Below are 18,385 nucleotides of genomic sequence, written 5' to 3'. Positions count from 1 at the left end.
TCCCTGTAATTACAGTTGCACTAGAATCATATCTGATTTTAATAATAGAATACAATTATTTTAAGAAATAAATACATCTAAATTAAAGATTATCTTCTGAATGATACTGTAGACAGTATGTAGACCTATCTATAGGCACAATGTTAATTATATTAATTAGATCAATTATAACTTAATTACAGGAGAAACAATCATGAGTCATTATGTCCTGAACTGTAACCACCTATTTATTTCAAGATGATTATAGTATGAAGTGTCATCATGGAAACAATTGTTGACCCCAGAGTTAATCAGCTCTCCATGGGAAATCCCACAGACCACTTAGCTTTCCTGAAACATCTTTACTTATTTTAGGCTAATTAAATTATAATGTTAGAAAAATGTAACAAATCACACATGTTTTGGATAGGATGGGTATTTTAAAGAATAATTAAAAAAAAAAAAAGATAACTTCAAGGACAGACAAGACTAACTGCAAGTTGTGATTCCAAATTTTGGGAATCATAAAAGCATTGCAGATGCCAGAAACACAAACATGTTAAACAATTATAACTTTTTATATTTTTGGGTTTTTTTGACTCAATGTATGCAGATGCTATTACCACTGCTCAGTCCAGACTTTCATCACTTTTCTGCTGCTTCTAGTAGAGAAACCTGCAGAAGCAGAATGGCCAAAATGGTTCTGTCACTACAAATGGAAATCTTCTCTACAGCAACACACTATTCAGGAAAAATTAAGTCATTCATGCTGACTGCTTGTCCTCAACTCTTAATTACTTAATTTACAATGTGGAAAGTTTCCATTGTTAGAATTTAACATGCTGTACTTTTAGTTCTTCTTTACACCAAAGGCAGATGAGAAAAAAATATGCCTGAAGAATTTCCTTCAAACAAAAGACTGCTCTGAAAAGGCAGCATTTAGATTTCTATGTAACAACCAATTTCCTCTGACACTTGGATAAAAGTAAAAAATAAAAATTTTTACTTGCTCACATTAGAAAGAGTGTGTAGACGAAAATTCTTCTAGAAACATCATTATCAATATAGAATCCAGTTGCTTAAAAGAATGTGAGTAAGCCAGGGTAAAATTTTTTGAAAAATTAACACTTATTAACAATTACCCCATCATGAATGAGATGGTAAGCATCTGCACGTTTTCCCTACTTAACAAAATCAAACCTTCTGTGTATCAAACAGTTCTCATAGCTACAAGCTGGACTAACTCCTTGCATTTCTGCCTTGAATGAAACAGGTAAGAACCTAACTTAAACCTCATGCTGACTCCATATATTTTCCATCGGGATAGGTAACAAGAGGCATAACAATTCTGTAAAATCTGAAATTGGAACCTTTTTTCTACAGACAAACTTAACTTTTCAACTCAGATCAGTATATTATTTCTCATCTTGGATATGAATATGAAAGTGATGGCTTGCATTTCAATAGCTTCTTGTGTGGGAAGATTTCAGAGCATTTTGTAACTAATTATATAGTATATAATTTTAAAAATATTTTTTAAATGTTCCAGTAAGGTAGAAATTTGAGAATTTTAAGACAGAAAATATTTGTATAAGTGCCAACTAACTCTAATTGCTTAACCTGAGAGACACAGATTAGCCTTCCCTAACACCATGAATAACCATAAAATAATAAGATTTAAACTAGCCTCCCTGCACATATCTGATTAAGCAGACTGAAAAAAGAAACATCTGAATGACAGACAAAACTGGAATCCACCTTTGTTAAGGGCTGTATATCATATTATAAAGCAGCCAGTTTAGAAGTATTCTAGATTGCTGCCATGGCTAAAAGAGGTGTTCACTCTTATAGGAGAATTAGAGAAACCAGAGATAAAAATCTGCACTCACTGATTTTGATTGTTTCCTAAGACACAGCTGCACATTTAGCACTAAAACTACTTAAGCAGTATCTTCACACACAGCCCTGGCCAGTAGTTGCTGCACTCACATCACCTTTACCATTGACCTCACACAACACCCAATGCCGCTCTCTAAATAAGCAGACAACTCATCTGGTTGGAAAAGAAAGAAAGAAAAATGTTAGGTTTCAAGAGGATTTGCTGTACAATTTGACCATGCTGTAGATGAGAAGGATACTAATAGCACTCCAGACACACTTTTCAGACCCAAGTACAAAGAATTCATCTGGGTTTTTTGAGAGCTATAATGCTGTCACACTCTTTTCTTTATGCTGCAAGTTGAATAACTAAGGAGAGCTGAAGCAAAACACTCCAATTCTCTTTCATAATTTATGTATGGCAAGACAGGAGTCCTGTATTGAGCAAATATAGACCAACCTACATCTGCACTAGTGTGCAGAGAATATACAGAGATTTCATGACCTCCTCTATCTGATACCAAAGTACAGGAAGATAGGTTAGAGCTCCTGAACCCACATTCATCAAAAATCTGGAATGAAAGTCACTTTGCTTGATTTCAGAAACAAATGTATAATTTCTTATTTTTTAATACATGAAACTAAATTCAACAGTACAGATCCCTGACCTGTGCAATACATTAGTTATGAATGCTGAACCAAATTGCAGACAGCAGGAAAGACATGAAAATATATTCAGTACCAAATATTTGTAGAGATTAGCATGAATGACATTAAAAATCTTTTAAATATTTAAAATATGTCAAAAAGAGAATGACTTGCAAAAGTTTTTGAATTCTTCAGTGAGCCATAAAGTACACGAGGCTTTCATTGTTGGAATGAAGTAAACAATCACGTGCTTGTATTTTCCATGGAAAGTGAAAAACTGATCATTCTTAACACAGTTATGACTTTCAAATCACAGCTCAAAAAGCAACACAGCAGTCAAGCACTTACCAGGAAAAAGGAAAGAAGAAGCTTAATGTTCACTCCACTGAGCAGCAGCACCTGGCACAATGCCAGGTCTTCTCCACATGACAAAGTACATCACTTTGCAGCCCTTATTAATATTGCAGCTGTATTTATTTTTTGGGTACTAAGGAAGCCAGAGAAGATCCTCTGTGCCAACTTGCTTTTTCTGAGCATTGTGGACATTTTACTAAGTTTGCTAATTACATCTGCAATAGATTCTGATTGAAAAATTTAAATCATAGCTATAGGGACCAAAAAAAAAACCAACCCAAAAAAACTCCAACAACCAGAAATTAAGGTCATCTTGCATCCTAGGATACAAACCAATGCCAAAAAATACTGAAACTTAACTCCTAATGAGTTATTTTCTCCTAGAACCCTTTCCCCAATCAGTATGTCAGCCATCAAGATGTGGTATTTTGGTATCCCATCAAGTTCACAGTCACGAACATCGGGGAGCTGCTGTTTGTTTTTATACATCAAACACACATATTTTTTTTTTTTATATTCAGCTAAAAAACAGTCAGGGTTTTACCTTGTTATTACATACCAATGGTCCTACAAGATTTTGAAAGTAACTAAGCTTAATGAATTACTTTTAATATCAATACTCCTGTTCATTCTTCCTTGAGAAAAGAAAAACTGTAATATAGAACTTTTTATACTGAAAAATACATTGGAAATGAAAGGCAACACAAAGTATAATCCAAATGAAACATTAATGGTAAAATGATGATGATATGTTAGTCTTATGCATTAATGCTATGTCATACTGCTTTACCCAACAATGCAAACTCACACTACTTAGCAGATCTCAATATTTTTGTAATACAAAAATTACACTTAACTTCAATAATGACTGCAAACCTTCATCTTTCATATTGAAATGAAACTGGAAATACAAAACTACAAAAAGTCTCCTTTCTTTAGTGGCATTTTCATTATCTGTGACCCCTGATAATTGCCATCTTTACTCTAAATACTGTAAGCAGGGGAAAATTTTATTATTTGCTAATTTCCAAAGAAATGTTCTGACTATTTCTAGATCTCTTTTTGTCACATTAAAATCATTTAGGGCAGTCAAAATTTTAATATGTGATCCCAGTTTGAAATTCAGCTAGTACTGTGATTATAGGAATCCATTATTCTTAGCTTTAAATTAAGCAAAAAAAAAAATTTCTATATTTTATAATCCTATCTTTTTTCAAGAGAAAATATCTGAGGAAGTGAATCTGTCCTTCAGAACATCCAAAGACGCTTTGTGCTCCAGATCTTAACCTGAATAACAGCTCCTTAAATATTCCCCTCTTCTAAGTGGGACAGCATTATCTTCCTCACAGAGTATTCCCAACTCTATTCCTGGAAAAGATCCATTCTTACTCCCCAACTTGATTTTTCAAAACATTTTTAGGATGCCGTGTATAGCAGTATGACTAGCACATGCCTACCACCAGACTGTGCAGAGCAACTGAAAACATGAAACATTACAGATGACTGCTACAACGCAGTCATTTCCATGAAGACAAGGCTTATTCACCTGCTCAGCTTGTGCTTTTGAGATGCGAATGACAGGGGGGAGCTTGCTGCCACAGGGAATGACAGGAAGCTGCCTACGGCCAGTGGAGCGGGAGGAAGAGGAGTGGCTCTCAGCTGACTGACTCCTGGGCAAAGCAGCCTCCCTCAGAGGGTCCGAGTGGATGGACAGATAGGCTATAGGGCTCATGGTGCGGAGGATGGGACTTGAAATTCTTGGAGTGGAGAAATGCAGCATATGACATGAGTTGAGCTGTGAGAACAACATGGCGGGGAAGAAAATAAGGTTGAATATATTTTAATAATTCTTGTTTATGTTTCGCCTGTATGCATTCCCTCAAAAACCATATTCACAACTCCCTAAGAGGCTGAAAGGTCATAAATTAAGAGGTGTCTTAAGTCTAATCTTCACATTTTCCATAATTTTCAAAAATCCAGTATCAAAATCAAGAGTAATTATAATTTCTCTAGCTGGACTCTTCATTCACTCAGTCTTAGAATCATAGAATCATTTAGGTTGGAAAATAAAATCAGATTCTTTAAGTCCAACTTCTGCAACCGTAATAACTGGTCAGTAACAATCTAGGGCTTTTAGGGCTTTAAATGTATTAACTATCAGAGGCTGTTTCAAGGACATGGCGTACATCAGTTGATAACTTGCTCGCTGATCATTGACTGATCCTTTCAAACACTTAGCACATCCGCACAACTTCGTATCTGTGTTTCTGAGATTCCTACAGTGATAGCATATACACCCTTTGAAGGCTTTACTGCTGTGCCAATAGCAGCATCCATTAAGAACTGCCCCTGACAGGATTAATCACTAAGGTTAATACTAAACAATTCTGATGAAATTTCCCAAATGTGAGACCAAACTAGAAGGCTATGCTGGCCTGGAGAATCAAGGAACAATTGCTTCATCTTGAACTACATTAATTAAAGCATTTAGATAAGAGGTAAGAAAAAAGAATAGGAACTGCAATCTCTTCCAAATGGTTAATTTTAGACAAAGTACATTTTTAAATTGCTTATTGATGATTCTAATAAACCTATAGCTTTGATATACAAAGCTAAAATCCACTGGTTTTTTGCAAGACCTTTACCAGTACTGAATAAATATCTGATAGTGACACACTTAAATACCTGTAAATGAGATTGCTATACATAGTTTGCAATTCTTTGTTCCAATTACAGTTAGAGAAAACCATGAAGAGTAGAGATAAGGAAATTTTCTGCAAGCTTCATGCTTCATGAAGGTGACTTTTTGTTTTATACCATTGCAATTCTAACCTATATCCTTTGGAAAGCAAGACCATCTAGCAAGCATTTCCATTTCTAAGGAAAAGGTATCTTTTAAGTGTGTCAATGCTAAAGCTTCAGCTCCCACAATGCATCACTGACTTGCAACTGGAAAAAAAATTATTTCCAGTGCCTCATAAAAGCAGCAAATGAGAAGACAAGGTACATGAAAATTTAATTACTTACAACTCAGAAATAAATAGATATTTAAGAGCAAGCTTTTGATAAACATAACCTTGACATACAAAATTTTCATTTCAGCAATATTTCTAAATAACAAAAATAAATGGATTCACACAGTAAACCCTCTTCTATAATACACACATACACATCTACACAAATTTGTGTTGTCAGCCAAGTGAGATCAAAGCAAACTGTTGTTTAATTTAAACTGAAAATGAAGATGGAAAGATCTGTTACATGCTTAATTACTTCAAATCCATTATTTCTTATTTACTGAAATATCTGCTTGATAAATATATGTTGCAAGGATTTGTGAAAGCACTGTATAGAGTTCTTTGCAATTCAACACAAACACAGAAAATTAATGAAGCTGTGGGTCCATAACACACAAAGTCCAGCTCTAGCCTGTTAGTACCAGGTGTAGGAAAAGAAAACTAGAGCTGTATGATGCAAAGTGCTGCTCCAGTATAAATTCACTATTAGTGTAGATCAGCTCAAATTCTTTTGACAAATTACCTTCATACCAGTAGATATTACAGTAAATCCCACATTGTCTGTCCTGCAGCCAAAGCCAACATAAAGATATTATTAAAGCATAAAATCAGCACATATACCCTTAGCATACTCTGAGTATTCAACATATATGTGATCATGTGCCCACAACTAAGCCAGATTAAACTGGTCTTTGCTGATTGCACACAGAATTTCTATTGCAACTGGAAAACCAAGACCGATAACATGAAAAATTCTTCTCTTACCTGCAGGCCTTTTTTTTCATAATAGACAGCATAATTTGATGTAATTTTTTATGCCCAAGACTTTCTCATCCCCAAGCCAATAACTAACACATTTTTCTCTCTTATTTTTCGAGTTCAAGTTTCCTTTCTTAACTGGTGCAACTCTACATTTTTTATAGAATGCTGATGCTGTGTATAACAGGTGAGAAGTGATATTATCAACAATTACAGGAAGTCCACATACACAAACAATTTCAGGAAGAATATTTATCTACCAATGGAAAGACTGTAGACTAGAAATTTCTTTCCTTCAAAAGAAAATAAAATTCTGGGTGAGTGTATGAAATATTAGTTTCTCATACAGAAACATCCATGCTAGTAGTTAATGAAACAGTGCACAATAAAGCTCTGAAAGAAATGAAGAACAAAGAAGAATCACCAAAGCAAAAAGGAAATATTCAAAAAAATACTTGACTTATGATATGAAAACTATTTTATGCTTTCACCACTGAAGTAATTGCTTGCATATTTAACAAACCTATCAAAATAAGCCCAAAAAGCAAAACCATACTTTGTTCTAAGTCACAGTGAAGCAGGTCAGTAGAATATATATACCCATATGAGAGGTATATTCATAAGCATGATGATCACGAATGCTGGCATGTCCTAGAGTTTCAAGCTGTCTGAAATGAGTGAACTACTTCAGTAATTCTAAGTTTCTAAATTACTACAATTTCAACATCTATTTTAACCCCTTTTAGTAACATAAATTTAATTTATAGTTCTAAAATTAACATTCTTGGATCCAAGCCTGCTCTTAGTAACGGGCGGAATATAATTAAATCAGCAGAAAAGTAAAGTATCACCTTTGCCTATTATTTTTATTGCCAGGAATGTGCTACCTAGAAAAAAAATACTAAAGAACAAGAACATCTTATGCACAATCAAGGATCACATTGAAAAAACAATGTGTAGTTTCAGGGCAAGTACTGGGAGGAAGAAAGAAAAGGAGTCTACCAAACAGCTCTCAGAGGTCACCAGGACCTTTGAACAGAGAGAATGGTGAGAAGAAGAGGCATACACACACACTTGCTCCCAGTGAAGTGACAAGAACACTCACCTAGAAGAACTAGGTTCTAGTGCCCTTCATAGGGAATATTTAACTATCCTTTATAAAGTGGAATGCATCAATGAAGGCCAAAAAGAAAAACTCACCCTGAAATAGCCTCTTAGGCTTTGTGTGGCTTTCAAGGGCTAATGAGGTAGATGGAAGACTACCCCAAATTGCCATCACAGTTGGAGGAGACACACTGTATAGGCACACTCTGTTCCCAGCTACTAAACTGGCTAAGTAATTTCCATTTTTTTTATTCTCAGGTCAATTTATATTTTCTATTGTACATCATTCACCTTTGAAACACCAAATTCCTTCCTGCCATTCATCTTGCACTCACAACACTACTTGATCTTCCAGCATAAAATAAACTATATTAATTTCCCCCTTTTTTGAGGTAGTGACAAATGCTACTTATCTCCCTGCAAAGCAAGAGTAAAATATAATTTCACTCGAGTTTCTACTTCAGCCAGTATTTCTTCCAATGCATTTTATAGTAATTAACTTTGTTTGCAACCATTTCTGCTCCCATGTTCTGAAGCTTCTTCCTTCACAGACAAAGATATTGTCCATTTTTTGCACTGTAGTACGTAATATTTGTACCACCTCTACTTTTAGTTTAAAGTAAAACAGCTATTTCCCCTAAAAGAGCCACATTTGCATAAAGTGTACAATTGTATAGTGCATTTAATTAGAAAATTACAAGCTGTTTTTAAGGGCTCTTGAAATAAAGACACTTGATAATTAGTATTTTTTACAGGACCAAGTGCTGCTTTTTCTTGTTTGTTTTACTAAAACTGACCTTAAAATACAAAAACCGAACAACTTAAAAATTTAAAATAATTTTTCACCTTTAAAGGTTTCTAACCATCAAAAATTCTTTCATGCATCTAATATTTCAAACTAAATCTCAAAAATCTGTTGTTTAACACAGTTCTATATTTTCTATTATACAAAACAAATCTTCTATAAATGACATTATTTAAAGTATGATGTCCATACATCTTGCCTTTTCCATGAGAATCTAGGCACAGTTGAAATTTTACTGTGCTGCTATAGTTAATTACATTGGGTAGCTCATTTTCACTATAAAGGATATTCCACACCTGATAATAAATGACTAGTCGGTGACAAATTTTTCTAATGAGCTGGCAGTAACTTTCACAAAAAGTGGTGATACAAGAAGAAAAATATAGCCAGGTTTCTTGGCTCAAGGGAACTTCACAGAACTGACCTTTAGATCATAGATGCCACAGTATCTACTTTAAAAAGGGGAGAAATAAAACCATGAGGTGATTCCCAATCACTTAACCATTAACCTCACTTACTCCTTAAGTAAAGGCAAAGAAGTCTCTGTTTAGAAACAGTGACAGGAGAAAAAAATAAATGTTCAAAACTGTGCAACAGAGAATTCTTCAGAAAAGATGGAAAAAGAAAAACAAGAATATGCAACAAAAGCAAAGCAATCTCTTTTGGCAAAAAGTATGAGTAAAGTAGGATTTGCAAAAGTATTTAAGAAGTGAAAAGCAGCAACACTTTATATAAAGGCAACAAGTTGTTTGTATAGGGACCATTAGAAATCCCTGAAGTAACAGGGAGAAACAAAGTGAATTCCAGAAGCAAACACTGCAGGAATAATAGCGAGATATGAGAGCAAGTAACTGTTTCTTTAATTTCAGCCACTTAGATTTTTCCTGGAGCACATGAAACATGGTAGCACAGTATTTTACATATTCAATTGCAATTTTATATTTATGTACTGCAAACATAATAAATATGTGTTTGCATGTGTGTCCTTCACTGATTAGGAATTACTGCACAAGGAGCTTCTTTAGACAGACAGATATATAGATAGATAACTCTTTGTAAAATGTGGCCAGTTTTGTGGATCACGCCTGCAGAACAATTAGCACTTCCATGGGTGACTGTAAACAGCTGTGTAACAGAATATGGAAGATCAGTCTTCAAGAATCAAGTCCCATACCTGCTGAAACTAGAAATTTCTGCTACACCACCCTTACCATTTCCTCTTACAATTCTGAATGAAGAAGAGGTTTTCTTACCGGAGTGAGTGCTCCTTCTGCTTGAGCTTCCATAGGACTTGTAGGGGTGGCTGCAAGAAGCTGTCCTGCAGCTCCAGACAGAAGTTCCAATTTATCTGTAAGCTGTTCAGATGCAGCAGGGTGACATTCCGCGTCGAGAACAAACTCCACACCTGAAGTTTGGTTCTTGGCATGGATATTGTTTCCCGCCCAACCACCCTCTTTGGACTGCTCTTCTGGAAGGGACTCCTCTAGAACTTGTAGTACCTCTGGCTCTTCATCTGAGGGACTTCCAGTCATTTTGTGCCCTAAAGCCTCATTTGTCCTGAAGTCCTGCAAGTCCCGTTCCTTATCTATTATCACCCATTCCTTAGAATCAACCTCCTGCCTGCAGGAGCTTAGGTTAACAGCTACAAATCCATTGCTCATAACACCATCAGCATGGTCAGGAGAATTAGCTGACACAGGCTTTGAAGCATCTGGAAGATACTCTTCATCATAGTGCCAAACATGGTCCGTGCGGGCAGGAAGAGATGTTTTCTGAGAAAGAGGAGGAACAGCAGCAACAGGAGTCTCTGCCACTTTCAAGTCTTTCTGCTTCTTCTCCAAACTTAGAGAAAAAAAGTTAATATCTGAATTAGTTAAGAATTAATTAAATCATTTATATTACATTTGAGTGTTTTCAGAGAAGAAAATTAGATTTATATAAAAATTTGTTGTCATATTCTAGAACAGCCTACAATGGTTCAAAGATCCACAATTTGAGACAAATAAGTATGATGTCAAGTAAATATGGATGGCCTTAGAAATGTACACATTTTTAATTTTAGTTGTAATTCATGACATTGTATTGTAAATATAATTACCAGAAAGGAGAATTGTGAGAGAAAAAAACTCAGACGTGAGGTAACCACAGATGTCCAGTGTACTTAATTTGTTACAAAGCAGAGACTCAAAGAGGAAGAGAAGAAACGGATGTCTCCTGCAGAAGTTATTATATTCTTTCAAGAAGAATTTGATTGATTCCTTACTTATACTTTGCATAATTTCTTTCATCAAACAAATTCAAATTCCTAGCTCCCCTATGAAGTATTCAGAAAGATTTTGCCACTGTCATCGCCCCAGCTCTCTTCTACTGTCCCCACTCAGCCTCTGCCTTTCAGTCAGACTTCACTGTGTCCCTCTCCCCTTATTCTTCTAGACACAGGCAAACTGAATCCATTTTCATACATCTGTCTCTTCTCTACCTTCAAATTATATTTTAAGTTATCTGTCTTCCACCAAGATTTTTTTATGTTGGTGTAAAACATTTGGACATAACTAAGCCTGCTGCATGCAGGTAGATTTCTAACTTCTTCACTCCACTTCCTGTAAACTTCCCTTCTCATATCATATAGCCTAATCTCATGCTACCTCTATTGGGCACCTGATGTCAACTTTCTTATTCAGAATGACTTGTACTGATTGTCAAGAGTATGCCATCGAAGAAAAACTTAATAAATACTAGGGTTACAACCACTAAGTTTGAAATAAAAAATTCCCAGGTGAGGGACTCCAACTTCAACCGTATTCAAGCACTAAGAATTTTCTAAAGCAGTTAACAAGTAGTGGAATCCATTAATTGTGCAATATTATGAAAAATATTTTGCAGTAACTTGCATAAGCATACTCAACAGGTCCATTCCTGTTCTTCACACAGCATAGATAACAGTATCCTAACCACATATCCTTAAAAGATCCTAGCAAAATGATACCATAATTTCTTTACCAGGTCTCAAGAAACTTATCAGTGTCGGGCTTGGACTCCAAGGTCATACGCTTCTCCAGTTCAAAGCTGTGAATGGAGCGCAGCTTTCGCACCAGTGGAACATCTCTGTCTAACTGGGTGGTCTCTGAGCGAACTCGAATTGGAGAACCAAGACTTGGGGCATTTAGCATTCCATTCCCTGGTCCATGGCTGTTTTCTTCCTCTGTGGCAGCCTGTGCAAAATGTAAAGTAAAAATGTAACTCACTAGGAGAGGCAAAACAAGAGGAAGACAAGGTACTACATGGGAAATACACGCCAAGTTTTTAGACTGTGAAAAGCCAATTTGTGTTTGGAATGGTCCTTAAGTTCATGCCATAGTTAAGTTATGAGTTTAGATATACTCTTCAGCACACATCTATAGCTGACAAAATCCTGGCAATATATTGGTTCTTGTAAGTCTGAGAACAGGAGTATCAAAGACACAGTAATACAGTTACATTTACTCTGATACTTCAAACCCATCTCTGAAATTTTCTTCAGTAATAGTGTGAAACCTAGCATTTGGTAGCATCTTTGGTCTGCTTCACAATCAAGTGCTCTTATTAAAGAGAAGCTAGCTTTCAGGCTGTCTTTTTGATTCTCTGGAGCATATAACACTGTTATACACTAAATCTACTAAATATTTCTGTGACTTTAACCTATGTATTAACCCAGCTGCATTCTATCTTAATAATGACTGAACATGATTTAGAATAATAACTGAACATGATTTAGAGCTGGGAAATCATGATCATCCTTGGTTTCTACTGGTGTAACAGAAAGTACCTTTGTTTGAACTAGAACAATCTCCTTTCTCTCTCTTTGGTAAAAATAAACAAACAAACATGCACATTGGAAAGCAGGCACCATGCCTTGGTCTTTCCCACAATACATTTGTTTTCCTAGCAAATAATGAGTAACAGCTTCAAAACTAGACAGCCCTCCTAGATAAAGAACATTTTAGTACCAGATCTGTTTTCATGTTAAAAACACTGTTATATTAAGAAAGAGGCAACATATGTCCAAGTATGAAACACAGTGATTGTGAGTAAGGAAGAGAGGGACGAATTCTCAGCAACCACTTTGGAAAATAAAACAGTATTCTCTTCTAAAGACCAGCCAATGAACCTCTGAATCAGTACAAATGTATCACATCTTATGGAGACAAAACCACCAAGTGAATTAAATGGATACTGCCATTCACACTGAGGATTTGTTGACTGGAGAACATTAAAATCATCTTTTGCACATTTAGAATCTAGCTTCTACACATGCAAGATGCAGGAAAATTGCTTTGATTTCACTCAGTGAGCAGGAATGAAGATAATGTCTGAAGAAAACAAATAGGAGTAAACTACAAAGAGTCTCAAATTATCAGCAAGCTATTAATCATAAAGACCTGATAAAGTGACACAAGTCTCAAAAATCTGCCTGCTTTTTTCAGTATATAAAATGTGTTATCTCCAACATAAATAATTTTCTTAGGTCATTCTGGTTAATCAGTATAAGTACAACTGCCTTATTAATTACATCTTATGGGCACTACAAGAACATGAAGCTGTGCGAAGATGGTCTTCACAATGCAGATTTGAAAGTACCTTACAGATCCCCAATTTTATTTTGTTTCTGTTTGCATCCATTTCTTCCCAAACATCTTTTTCCTGAGGACGCTGATGTCCAGGGGATCCAGGTATTTTCTCTGGTGATACACCAACAGGAATAACATTCTCTCCATCACTGAGCTGTTCATCAGGGAATACTTCATCTGTATTTTCCCGCAGCAAATCTCCTGGGATAGGAGTGGCATTGGCAATTCTACAAAAGCAGTTAAAAAAAAAATCAGAAAATTAAAAATTTTTATACTCTCATGTGTTTATAGAAATTATTTTCTATTTTAAGAGAAAGAAACAAGCAAAAACTTACAAAGAAAATCACATTTCTGCAGAAAAATAAAGCTTGGAAATTATTTAATATAACACTTCCAACTTCTTGGCTTTCACAATTTATTTAATTTAGGTACATAACAAAATGCAAATAAAAAAATACTATCACATAAAAGTTGTTTATTCAAATGTTTGTGAAGCCATTTCTGAGAAAATTTGCTACAGATCATGTCCAGGCTCAACTTCTCTCCTGATTCTTCTCTATGTATTCTTCTATTAAAAAAAAATTAATGGCACCTATAAACACTTCTTAAGTTCATCCATAAACACCTCCTATATTCTTCAGTCCCCTGAGATGAGTATGGGTGTTATTGAACATCACATCTTGTCCAACTTACTTCATTACAGAATGTCTCATACAGCATATTAAATATTATTTCAAACACAACCAAAATCTACTTCCAAATTTCTTATAAAGATCCAGTCATTTTTCAAACTTATAAAGGAAATTGCAGCTAGAATTTTATTTCAAGATTACAGAAAACAACAGGTTTATTTCCAGGCAGTTAAATTTCCAGGCATTTAAACTCAGGACACATTATTTCGTTTCACAAAATACAATTTAGCAAAGGATGGATGAGGAAATTTACATGCAATTTCCTGGAGTACTATTTTTATTGCTATAATTTTAGGACTGCAGTGCTGGTCTTTTAGGACAGTATAAACTGGAATCCTAAAAAGGGAAATACTTCAAATGCTCCCAAACCTCCCTTCCTCTATGCATTCAAACTCCTGCAGCAAAAACCTGAATTATGGAGGCAATTTCCCTTTGGTAGGAAGCCCCTCTGTGGCTGCCACTGAAGAGACCACATAGTGCATACCCAATTGCAGCCGGTGTGAGCCGAGTGTGCAGCTGAGGGGTGGTTGAAGTTGTTGTTGTTGTCAGAGAGCCATCAGTTCCACTCTTCTCCCAGTCAAAAGGGTCGCTTTCAACAACCCCAAACGTTTTCATGCTGTTGTCAAACACAGACATGAGAAGCTGAAAATAAAGAAAAAAGTTAATAAGCTTGATTTCTGTCTAAGAGACCAAGTAATTAAGAAATATCCTGATATTTATTATCAGGATATTTATTTACTTATCTTGAATATAATACTGAAGACAACAATAAAGAGTTTTTTATATTAAACACTTCTCATTTTTTCAAGACTTTGAGGCCAAAATATACAAAATTACATTTTATTGAAACAGAAGAAAAAAAATCCATGCACATCTGTGTTTTTAAGTGGCATGAGGCAAAGATACACCATAGACTTTAACAGAAAGACAGAAATACACACAGAGAAGCGTAACTACATTGCTGCAGAATACCATACAATGGCTCTCCAGCAGAGGAGGAGAAAATACTACATTTAGTAACACTGTGAAACCTAGGAAATTAATGAGATGTAGAAAAGGATACTGATCTGCTAATTCATAATACCTTTGTGTATTAAGAACCACAATAATTTACTTCATATAATGCTAATATTTACACTATATAAATGTCTACGTGTTCAACTCCCATTTTATGCTATGAAAAAGCCTTTAGTAAATTTGTGTCCATGACGGAGAAAAAAATGGCATCACTTTCCTCTCTCTGTGAAACAAACTTTGTCTCATTCTAATAGCTGACAGGAAGGCTGTGTCCATATCATTCTCTTACTCTGCAGCATTTCTAAGGTTTTTTTCCCCTAGAAGCTAAAAATCTGGGGTTTCTTCCAATCCAGGATGCTGAAAATTCTTCCACACTCTCCTTTGCCATACCCTTTGGCAATTTAAAATAGATGGAAAGTTTGGATCATTTTTCTTGTATAGAGTGGTCTCACCCGTGTAATTTTTACTCTCAAGAACCTTCTGTGTGCCACCTGTCCCAGTCATTTTTGTAATCCTACTGAAGAGCACAAAGCCATAGTTCACTCTGTCCCTTATGTACTGTGTTTAATTCTTCTCCTCCTCTAAACATTAAGTAGTGTCTCTGAAGTAATTTTTAAAGCCATTCTCTTTTAAATCTTTTCAACAATTTCTGCTATAAGCCAAATGCAAACTCAAATGCTTATTGATATCAGGAGGCTGAGGCACTGTATGCATAAATACTTGAAAAAAATAGACATCTGATATTGCCAAATCAAACATGGCTTCTCGACCTTGGTGATGAACATTTTAGACTACAAACCCTTTGAAGCAAGGATACATATACATTCTTTTTCAGTGCCCACCCAGAAATACAAGGAGTATAGTAGGTAGGAATAACACCACGGCAAACACAAGTTAAGAGAGACCAGAATTTAAAAGAGCATTCTCACTGCTCTAAATAAAACCACCCGGTTCTGCTCTAAAGCACATGAGCAAGACTGTGTTGTAAGGCTCAGGCTGCAGCTACACAACTGCAAATGTTCCATGAATAGCCACAGGATTGTAAATTACTGGGCTTTCTCTATCATGGAAAAACTCTCTCCTGGTATCGTGTTAATTGCTGAGTGCATGCGCTGTGTTAGATACAAACAGACCATAGAAAAGGATTTGCAAAAATATGACTGTCTATATGCTTTATCATTCAGATTCTGCAATGTAAAATGTATTTATAATCAAGTCTATAATCAAGTTTTTCTATGCAACATCAAAATTTCTGCAATAGTACTTTTTACCATAGGAAAAAAAATCTGATACATCTTTATAACTGGCGCACAAAACATTGAAAATTTTTCCTCATTTAATTGTAAACTATAGGATAAATTTCATGGAAATTTGTAATGGAGAAGAGGAAAAAAAATCAAAGTATTTATTTTTCAGCAATACTGAATATTTTTTGTATTGGTAATAAGGTTTTTTTTTTAACATTCAAATTTTTTCACAAAAAATTATTTATTTGTTTTGCAAATGTGCAGAATCATATACCAGTAGATTTAGAGAAATCCACTTACAACAGGAAATCAGTTATTCCTTGAGATTTTCAGCTCTTATTCCAATTCTTATATATCTTGATTTCTTTGTTCTACCAAGCAAAGTAGACAAGTTGCTCTCATTAAAGTTACAATTCCAGAATTAGTCAGATTTATTTATTCAGTTGAACCAATTACACTTGAACAGCATCAGAAACTCATTCCTTCTGATTTCACTGATTTAGGGAGTTGAACACAGGCACAGAGGCAGATAGGTCCTGCAGGTGGGAAGCAGGAATGCATGTCTCTGGTAGCCAGAAGGAAGGCACACAGGGATAGCTTGCCATGGTGTGCAGTTTGATCAGTACAACTTCTCACAGTGTGTGAGGCTGAATAAAATGTCAAGTCTTTCCCTCCCTGCTTCTCCTGAGCACTCCTCTGCTGCTTTCCACAAACTGGGAAGAAGTTCTGCATTTATTTATTCTTTAATCATAGGTCAACACTGAGTGAGTTAAGACACATTCTACAGCATATGCTCTCAGCACATACCACCTTACCACTGAGCAGAGGCTGACCATTTCAGCAGGCAACACTCTCTTAAACAAAGAAATATGACTGGTCTTCTGTGATCTCTATATACAATACTTCAGTTTTTTTCCACTCATACGATGACTGTATGTTGTGCTCTAGCTGTAGGTGTTGAGTTCCAGACTTTGGAAAACTGCCAGAATGACAATCCCGGAAAGAACAATCTGATCAATTAACTTACAGAGCACATACTATAGGCTGTGATAGTAGGATAGCTCCCAGCCCTAACAGAATACTGACTGAAAGACAGGTGTCAATTGTTCTTAGAAACTTTAAGGGAAGTCTTAACCTTCCCAAATGGAAAAAAATAACATGTTTGAACCACAGAGTTTCTGTGGCACTAAATGGTCATTAAATTAACTTTGTGGTGCACAAACCATAATAACTATCAAGACTACACAATGAAATCAAAGTAAATTGAAGATGAAACAGCATAAAATTCTCTTCTTTATAAAACAGAAAGACAAAATAGTACAAGTGTTTACCTGGTAATCAGGCTTTGTGAAGTAATCCAAATTAGAAATGTGATCCAGAAAAACGTTGAATTCTTGAGGAAGATGTTTCAACATAAGTCTGTGTTCATACCTTTCTTTAATGGAGCCCACTTGCTCCTAGGAGTGAGTAACACAACAAACATTGGCACATCTTCCTTCTCTGTTACAACATACTCACATTCTCTGTTACAGCCATTAAATACACCACTAGCCAGAGAGACAGGTCTCTACATTACACTGAATGGTAGTCAGAAAGGCCATTCTACACCTGATACCAAGACAGGAGATTCTATAGGTTTTGGCCTCAGTACACTTGCAAAATAATGTGCAAACTCCAAATTCAATATGAAAAGCCATTTAGTTTTCTACTGTGTTTTTGTTGTCTGTGTTTGAATGCTGACTGATACGAAGAACTGTCACTAAACACTCCAACCCTTTCTAACAGTATGTTTTAAAGGTTTAAACGTGTTGTTGCATCATGTCAAGCTCAGTCACTTTTTAGTGTATATTCAGTCATGTAAGATGCACAAATCCAAACCAAAAAGGAGATGCTACCTATTCACCACACTGTTATCTACCAATACACAAACCACATCAGAGAGCAACCTGGTTTCAATATGATTTCAAAAGAAGCTGCAAGAAGCAATAACAGGTTGATTAGATACTGTTTCTTTGCATACTTCACCTATGACATATGATTAAAGCACTACTGCATATTGCCCAATCCACTTTCATTCACGATCAAATAAGAAATACCTATTTCACAGATAATCAAAACAGGTTAGATATTTTAAGCGTGTGATAGCTGAAATAAAGTACTCAAGTGGTAACAGGAATAATGAAGTAAGTGGCAAATATACACTTACTTCTGCCCTTCACAATAATTTCAATCTAGAAGTATAACCTCCTTTCTTCCTAGAACACTTAGTAAAATTTGA

The 18,385-nt window shown here is 35.4% G+C and overlaps 1 protein-coding gene across 3 annotated transcripts in view; it reads right to left on the bottom strand.

Moving 5' to 3' along the window:
* Positions 1 to 18,385, bottom strand: part of TTBK2 (tau tubulin kinase 2) — an 81,212-nt gene that overhangs the window by 15,403 nt on the left and 47,424 nt on the right. For 2 of the 3 annotated variants that reach the window (XM_058025725.1, XM_058025726.1), the window contains exons 9-14: positions 17,439 to 17,564; positions 14,328 to 14,485; positions 13,162 to 13,378; positions 11,545 to 11,756; positions 9,798 to 10,386; positions 4,406 to 4,654 (exon numbers count right to left, since the gene is read on the bottom strand). In XM_058025725.1, the coding sequence (XP_057881708.1) occupies positions 4,406 to 4,654; positions 9,798 to 10,386; positions 11,545 to 11,756; positions 13,162 to 13,378; positions 14,328 to 14,485; positions 17,439 to 17,564 (1,551 nt within the window). The remainder of the gene's footprint in view (positions 1 to 4,405; positions 4,655 to 9,797; positions 10,387 to 11,544; positions 11,757 to 13,161; positions 13,379 to 14,327; positions 14,486 to 17,438; positions 17,565 to 18,385) is intronic. The other variant, XM_058025727.1, reaches the window with a different exon arrangement.

This window comes from Melospiza georgiana, chromosome 6 (assembly GCF_028018845.1).
Source record: "Melospiza georgiana isolate bMelGeo1 chromosome 6, bMelGeo1.pri, whole genome shotgun sequence".
NCBI lineage: Eukaryota > Metazoa > Chordata > Aves > Passeriformes > Passerellidae > Melospiza > Melospiza georgiana.
The sequence above is the reverse complement of the archived record's forward strand: the minus strand, read 5'-3'. Positions and strand labels throughout refer to the sequence as shown.